The following is an 8,039-nucleotide window of genomic DNA, read 5'->3' as shown; positions in this document are numbered from 1 at the left end:
AACACTGAGAACTCGCTTACGGCGCCCTCTGCTGCACATGCAGGACAAACGCAGGTAACGCGTTTGGTATGGGCCCACCATTACTCACTATCTCACTCTTTGGTTATTTAGCAACACCTTGTTGAGTAATTTGCACAGCAGCAGTTTAAACTTTCAGCAATGTGTCTTAAAGTTAAACAACAGCATGGACTGAAAACTGCAGAAAGCGGTAAAACTGACCACTGGGTTACTGGACAGTGTGTCCTCTAGCAGCCTAAGCATATAGTCATAGATATGGTAAAGAGTATTGGTCTAAGTTCTAAGCCCAGTTGCACACCTCTGTTACACCGAAGCATAACGGTTTGCTATCAGACGTGTGATAACACATCACACGTCTGATTTGTTATCACTGAAATCTGGGTTGCTCTGGGTTTGCTATGTGAGCGCGTCCGTCGTTTGATTTCTTGTAAAAAAAAAAAAAAAAAAAATCGACAATTCACTGCAACGTTACTTTGCTCTCCGAATTACTTTTATTTTAGCTGTTAAGTTCAAATGTACATTTCACACCATGTGGTCGATGTACGTTGATGACAAGGTTCTGATAAACTTCCCTCCAGTTCAGGCCTGAGGTAAACTCTCTCTGGTGTGGACGCGCTGATGGATCGTCAGATTCCCCTTCTGTATAAAACTCTTCCCGCACTGGACACAGCTGTACGGCCTCTCAACGCCGTGACTCCGCAGATGGGCCGTCAGACGCCTTTTCCTCCGGAACGTCTTCCCACACTGGTCGCAGATGTACGTCCTCCTCCCACGTTTGGAGGCGAGCTTCCTAGGCAAAGCGGGAAGGCTCTCAAAAAGTGATCTGTTCTCTTCAGGACGGGGGAGCTGGTCACTTTTAGTGTCACCGGCTCTGCTCAGACTCTCATCGTGAACTGCGTTCAGGTGGGCGCCACTAGCGTTCTGTGGAATGGAATCAGGGCAAACGGTAAGAGAAATGACGTAGAACGTTCAATTCACACAACAAAATGAAGACATCTCAAAAATGAAAGTTCTTTCAACCTTAGAGCATGTCCTACTTTCATACTATAATTAATATGATTTTTTTAAGAATCATTGGTTTATAATAATTCAGTCCCGATTCGATAGTTTTAAATGTATATTAGATTTTGAGGTGATCCATGACATTCATTTCTTTATTTTTATTGGAGCCTTGCAACAACCTTCCGTACACGTACAGCTGCATCGCAATAAATTCTATGTCTAATCGTGAGGATTTGTTAAAAGCTGAAATTCCTTTTCACTACAGTATCCTTAGCATTGTCCAACAAACGACAGGCTGTTTCTCTAAGGAAAAAAGAAAAGAGGAAAAAAAATGCATCAGTCAAACTAATTTTAAACCAAACTTCCTGAGTTCTGATGTTCGTCAGTAGGAAACAGAAACAAAACATTTTCAATCATTAAAAAAAAAAAAAAAAAGAGGTATTTTAATGAATTGTCTTAAGGTAAATGCTATTTGTTTTAGACATGAGCCACCATGTAGCCCGGCCTTATCTACATATTTAACCACTGATTTTAAAACACAACAATCCAGTTTTCCACTTGACCATAAGTTGTTTTTGTTTTGTTTCATTTTTTTGGAGTTTTTTTGTTGTTGTTTATTTGTTTGTTTTGATTTTAACCGAAGTGGCAATTTGGGATTTTATCAGTTGACGGACAGTCAACCTAACAAACAGAATAACTGATATTATCTGCCACTGTCTGTACCAAAAGGTGTGGTTTGCAAAACACATGGATTGGGATTTTTCTCACCTCTCAACTCAATATTCTTGTGTGGGGCTCCTTGTGGGATCAAAGATTTGCTCTTAAATAATATTTTGTTGCACTTTAATTAGGAAAAATGCAAATTTCAGTTCAAAATATTTGTAGACGCTTTTACATTTTTCAAACGTTATACAAAATTCTTTAAAGAAGAAAAAAAAAACACAATAAAACCTAAAGGTCAGAAATTTGATCATATATGAAGCTCAAATAATAAAATCTTCCTGTGTTGGTATCAGATCCTGTATTTACTTGGCATTGGATCGATATTGGACACCTGTAATTATTGGACTCACTAGCTCGTTACAAGTCAAAAAGAGTGATAAAGGAACAAGTTGAGAACAACTCACGTCTGGTAAATACATCATTGGGCTGGTCTTGTTGTTTTCTTTCACCAGAAAGTTCTCCATGTTTGATCTAGCACTGGTTGGAACAAATAAGCACAGGTCAGAAACAGCAATCACAATATGTTTCCAGAAGATTTATACATAAACAAATTTTTATTTCAAAAGTCAACATGTCTTGCCTTACAACAAATTTGACATAAGTAAAGAAAAAGACTAAAAATGCGAAAAGAGGCACTGAAGTGAAATCGAATACTCTCTACGTGATAAATCGTCTTTAACAAACTTCAGTTTGAACTTTACTAGGGGATGAAAACAAACGATAACAGGTAATGTGATTTTTTTTAAGAATGAAAACATTAAAGACAAAGCTGCACCTAGGTTTACATCACTTCTACTGCAAACTACAGGCTGTCAACGACAGAAAAGAAACTTACCATTCACCTGTGAGAGAAGTCCAAAGTGTCCTTGCAGGTTAATTGTTTGTTTTGATCTGGTGGTGTTGGTTTCCAAGGGAACCAACAGTAAGTGCAGTTTGAACCACTCAAGTTCTCCATGTGTTTTGAAAATTTTAAAAAGGGACTCAGAATCAGCTTTATTCAAATTCAATTCAAAAATACTTTATTGATCCCAAAAGTAAAATAAATAATTATTCTACAGGTTTTTGAACACAAACAATAAATCTGACTTCCACTTTGCTCATAGTTAGGGCACTGTAGACATACATTTAAAAAATATATAACAAAAATCTATACACCGCTTAAAGTAAATGAATCAAAATCAACGTTGGAATAAATGACAAACAAAGCATCGTAAAACATTTTACCTTTCAACTGCTTCTACAATGTTAATTAATTAATTTAGAATAATCCAACATTATTATTTAAACCAAAATCAGCTTATAGTAACTTTGACATGAGTTGTATCTTTGGACTACATGCATATTTAATGAAATAAAATTTAGCCTGCAAAAACCAACATCTCTGATTGTAGAGCTGACTTTGGCCTTTTAAAAGGATACAGGCCTTGACCATTAGCCACCATGCCTAACACTAGCATTAGCACAATTAGCATGTTTATAGCTAATTATATCACTACAATGAAGTAAAATACACTAAAGCATTGAGACAAGGTACGACAAAACTCCCAATCTGGTTTATTTATCGAGGTTTCTCAGTATCTGACAGTTTACTTTGTAACTTATCTGTACATTAGCTGCAAGCGAACTGAGCTCAGCTGAGTTATTCACTCACTGGGAGGTTCACAGCTATTTCTCCACAAGTTGTCACTTCTGTCACTCACAGACGGGTCACAAGCTCCACAGTTTGCTCAGACAGCGCACACGTGAAGAGCATGCCTCAGACTGCGGGAGAAATGGCTAAAACAACTCAAGTCAATCTTCAGTAAAACCAGAAATTACAACTGAAATTACATGCAGGGTTTTAGAAGCCCAATGTTGCACAATGTTTTTACAAAAGAGAAAACCAAGGTTAAATCTACTAGCATGGATCACATGACAATGATTTGAAATTAAAGGTTTTTGCAGGAAACGGATGAGAGGACGGATGAACTTGGTCATTTGGGGAGACTACAGGAAGGATGCAATGACTGAGGAGAGCTGAAGGTTCTTGCTTTTAGGCATGAGTATATGGCAATGACATATAGATGGACAGACGCTGCCCGTTACCAGTGTGAAGAAAAAAAATTGATGCCCAACAAGGCATCATTGGCATCAAGTCTGGATGGCAGTGAAAGGTATTTTGAGGACTGAGTACCAGCCTGACTAACAAGATAAGAAATCAATGTTTATGTCTGTGTTTCTCTGAGCTTCTAATAAAAGGTTCTGCAGCATAAGTAATGAAGAGACAGATGGACGTGGTGTCAAGAGAAGGGAAATGCAGTTGATAAGCCGCATGGAGAGATTTGAAGTTCTGCCCGTGCGCTGACAGAGTGCGAGGTGTTAAGGATGGCTTCCCGAGAGGCACTGAAGTGGTTGAATGACTGGGGAGTTTGTTGAAAATCATAGAGTTGTAAAGGAGCAAGAAAAGTGCGAGCTTGTATGGCAGAAGAAAGGGCAGAAGAGATGGAGGGATGAACGTGTACAGGGAAGCCTGCAAAGAGACGTGGAGTGTGTAGTTGGGACCTGGAAGGTTATAGCATTTACATTATGCCACTGATACAGACACATTCCACTATAGATTTTAACTTTATCTTTAAAATTTTTTTCCTTTTGTGTACTTTTACCTGTGGCACAGTTTCCTGTTTCCATTAAGGCACTCAGCCAGTCAAAACAGCAAAAAAGACACTTTCGTACTCATCAAAGTTCTAATGCCAAAATGGACATTACAACTTGGATCAACAACAACAAAAAAACCCCAGCAAATTTAGTACAAGCAGGGACAATACTAGTACATCAGCAGTCTTAGCAAGTCTGTTTCACTAACATACTATACTGCATGTACTGAGAAAGGCCATATCATCACTGTGCTTGTTCTGCACTTCAGGTCACAGTGAGACTCTCTTGCTCTGCTGTGTATTTCATGTCTTTGTGTGTATGCTTCTGGGTGTTCCTGAACCACAGGCTCAGTGTTGGCTCTGTCACCTCTGGCTGTGGTTGACCGGAGGTGACAGAGCATAAGCTCCCTCTCTGACACACAGAGCACCGCTGTGTGCTGTGAAACACCTTCTGCTTGTGTCGTGAAGACTCCTGAACAGTTTATGCTTGCCCAGGGACATGAGCACTTTTATGACAGGTAGAATGTATTCTATTGTGCAGACTCTGCAAAAAATGGACTGACCAAAGGCATCGCATTGCAACAGGGCCCTCTTCACACTCAGTTAAATCTGTGTGATGACGTTAAAAACAAAGACAACGAACTTCGAGGAACAACTTCGTCTCTCCGTTGAGCGCAACGGAGCACGAGATGCTCAACGTTCTGCTGTGACATTGTGGCGGTTCATTATCGTGTTGGCAGCACAATGCTATCTCATCCAGGACCTTTGACCCCCCACCCCACCCCTCAAACCTGTGAGCCTTGATCATTTGAGAATCCGTTGAAAGATTGGCTACAGTGGCCAAAGCCCTGGCAGCAACCTCAACTCGTCCACACCTGGCCGTCAGGGCTCCAATTAGTCTGCTTTACTGAACCATTCGGCACAGTGGCTGCTACGCATATTAGGACCTGCCACTCATACGCGTGCAACAACGAAGCCTTTCATCAGGGAGCAAAAATAATAATCCATGAAAATGAAAGAAAAGAGGGAAAAAATGCAACCTGCATGTCTCTTACACATAGGGATGAGCATGACTGAACTCACCTGGAATAAAGCTTTGAAGAGCCCACACACACACACACACACACACACACACACACATAAGACTGTGCAGACATCTGAGAATAAATAAGTTTTTTATCACAACTCATTTTGATATTTAGACAATCCAGTGTATGAGAGGCACTTGAAGGTGTAGCTGTTTGGGTATATTCCATCTGGTAACAATTTACAGTTTTTATGAAGTTTAGTTTTTCATTTTGCTTTTCATGTATTGTTTACCGCTTTTATAATTTCTTGTTTTCATTTCGGAGCAATAAAACTTTTGGAACAACCAGACACTTAGTCTGTTTCACTTGTTTATCGCACAGTGTTCAGTCTTCAGTCAAGATAAGCAAATGAAGCGTCATATAGCTTTGCGTTAAGCCTACATGATTGTCTTAAATATATGATGTCAGGAGGTATTATTTATGGCTGTTCATCTGACTTCATCATGAGATCTCTCAGCTGAACAGCTGCAAAAGAAAACAGGGTTAAGGAGACAGAGTGCAAACTGTCTGTTTACAGACTGATTAAGTTATTATACTGTAACTTCCAAGGCATTTTCAGTAGCAAACCCAAAAATACTAATTTCAGCCAAAATATTAAGTGTGGTTGCTCATTTGAAATGATTTTAATCACTTTATCTAAGTCAACTATAGATGACTGCCTTCCTTTAATTAAAACCTGTCTATCTTTTTTTTAATATATTGTGAATCCTGCCTAATTACTCTTGGCAAACTACAGTGTTTTTTAAATAATAATACAAATAATAATAATAATAATAATACTTTGGCTCTGACAGTAAAGTCTGACTAAGCTGCTGTGTTAAAATTACAGTGCTGGTAGCACAACGTACGCAAGAGAGAGAGAGACAGAGAGAGAGAGAGACAGAGAGAGAGAGAGACAGAGAGAGAGAGAGAGACAGAAAGAGAGAGAGACAGAGAGAGAGAGAGAGAGAGCGTTCCTCGTACCAACGGTTCAGATCAATAGATTGGCTGTAGCGAGACTAATATTACCTAACTGTGAAAATTGAGTAATATCACCAGCGCCGCTGTAGAAACGCTTTATTGATTGCATGGTCAATATCAAAAGGCAGATATCAAAGGCTGCATAAAAACGCTTTAAAGATGAAGAATATCATGTGTTTTTTTTTATTTTTTTATCAGCCATTTAAAAAAGGGGAGAAAATTCAATAACAATCTCAGACTCTTATCAATTTCCAGCAGTCTGGGTAGTTAGTTGGTCACAAATGTGTCTTTGCTTAAATGTAAGGTTCCCTTATGGAGTTTGGTCAATTCATAAGTCGTAAGAAAATGACCCAGCTCTAGAGTTTCTTAGCTAAGACAAACTGCCATCTTGAAAAAACAGCTGTAGCACCAAAATGCCTTTTAAATGATGAAGGAAGTCTCAAAGGGTTCCAACAGTCTTCTGGGAATTTATTGCAGATCCAACATACAACCAAATACTGTAACTACAGTGACTGAAAACATCCTCATTTCTGCACACATCCAGATTAGTTCAAACTGAAGCTCCAGACTCATCTTTCTGAATATCCAGTCATCTACAGCTCATGACTACTCCTCTTTAGCCCAACCTGTTTCTCTGTCAGTCGTGTTATTGTGACTTTTCTGTTTGCAAGTTCGCTTTTCTTCCGTCAGACTGACTCCTGTCAGCTTTCATTTGTTTTTTAACGAATATCAAGAAACACTACTTGCTTAGTTCTGCTGTCACTTTGTCACTCTACTCTGTTTCTGTCTCGTGTTTGAATGGCGTAAGAAGACACAATACCTAGGAAATGAGGCGCCAGCATCACCTTACTATGCATTCGACACTGGAGCAAACACAATTTGATCCCCAGATTATCATGTTTCAGTAAAAGACCAGGAAGTGATAGGGGACGGAAAATATAAAGGTTTTACAAATGAGTGACAATGAAATGTGTAGGTTCAGAGACCACCTGCCATAAAGGGGGGATCAGTTAACATGTCCTTCATTAATGGGACAAAATGTTTATTGTTAAAATATATGGAAAGCAATGGTCTTTTTTAGCATGTGGTTAAAAAAATCTTAGTGGTGCTTCTGATTCTCAAAATCATTTCCCTACCACCAGGCTAAGCAAGTTTTCACAAGGTCTATAGTGCAGGGCATTCTGGGTAAATACAACCAAAACAAACATGCTAGCCGGAGAAATGGCTTGCAGGCTTCGGCCAAAGACAAAATAGAAATCCTACAACAACCACAATCTCACGCCATTCCATATTTGTTTGTATTTTGTGAAGAAGGAAGTTGTGCATGTGTCTTCTTCAGAGGTTTTTGAATTGTTTCCTTCAGTGGTTCTTGGTGCAGCACCTCCACAGGCGAGGGTGTGAACCGGATTTTCAAAGAGTTTGGTTTGTTTGACACGGTGTGAAAGTAAACCGCGGCAGCTGAAAGTGTAACAGATGTTGCAGTTTTGGTCCCAAATCAAACTGAGTCTACATCACACCAAGACATCAGTCTGAGAAAAATACTGAAGTTCCTTCTAGTATCTGCTGACCCAACGAACCGGGTCATGATGATTGGTTCAATCATCCCAACCTGCGT

The 8,039-nt window shown here is 39.3% G+C and overlaps 1 protein-coding gene across 1 annotated transcript; it reads right to left on the bottom strand.

The window, feature by feature from the left end:
* Nucleotides 1–492: 492 nt before the first annotated feature.
* LOC111608464 (zinc finger protein 32-like) lies at nucleotides 493–2,621 on the bottom strand. Its single transcript, XM_023332968.1, has 3 exons — nucleotides 2,586–2,621; nucleotides 2,148–2,220; nucleotides 493–939 (listed from the first exon to the last, which is right to left on the bottom strand). The coding sequence occupies exons 2-3, from the start codon at nucleotides 2,205–2,207 to the stop codon at nucleotides 598–600; spliced, it is 402 nt and encodes a 133-aa protein (XP_023188736.1). The 5' UTR covers nucleotides 2,208–2,220; nucleotides 2,586–2,621; the 3' UTR covers nucleotides 493–597.
* Nucleotides 2,622–8,039: the final 5,418 nt, after the last annotated feature.

The sequence above is a fragment of the Xiphophorus maculatus genome, chromosome 4 (assembly GCF_002775205.1).
Source record: "Xiphophorus maculatus strain JP 163 A chromosome 4, X_maculatus-5.0-male, whole genome shotgun sequence".
In the NCBI taxonomy this organism is placed as follows: domain Eukaryota; kingdom Metazoa; phylum Chordata; class Actinopteri; order Cyprinodontiformes; family Poeciliidae; genus Xiphophorus; species Xiphophorus maculatus.
Note: the sequence above shows the minus strand (reverse complement) of the source record. Positions and strands in the feature narration are given on the sequence as shown.

Excerpts from the sequence above, each read along its gene's own strand:
- LOC111608464 (XM_023332968.1), bottom strand. The coding sequence starts at position 2,207 with ATGGAGAACTTTCTGGTGAAAGAAAACAACAAGACCAGCCCAATGATG. Across the intron at positions 940-2,147 it reads CAATGATGTATTTACCAGAC|AACGCTAGTGGCGCCCACCT; the intron begins GTGAGTTGTTCT and ends TCCATTCCACAG.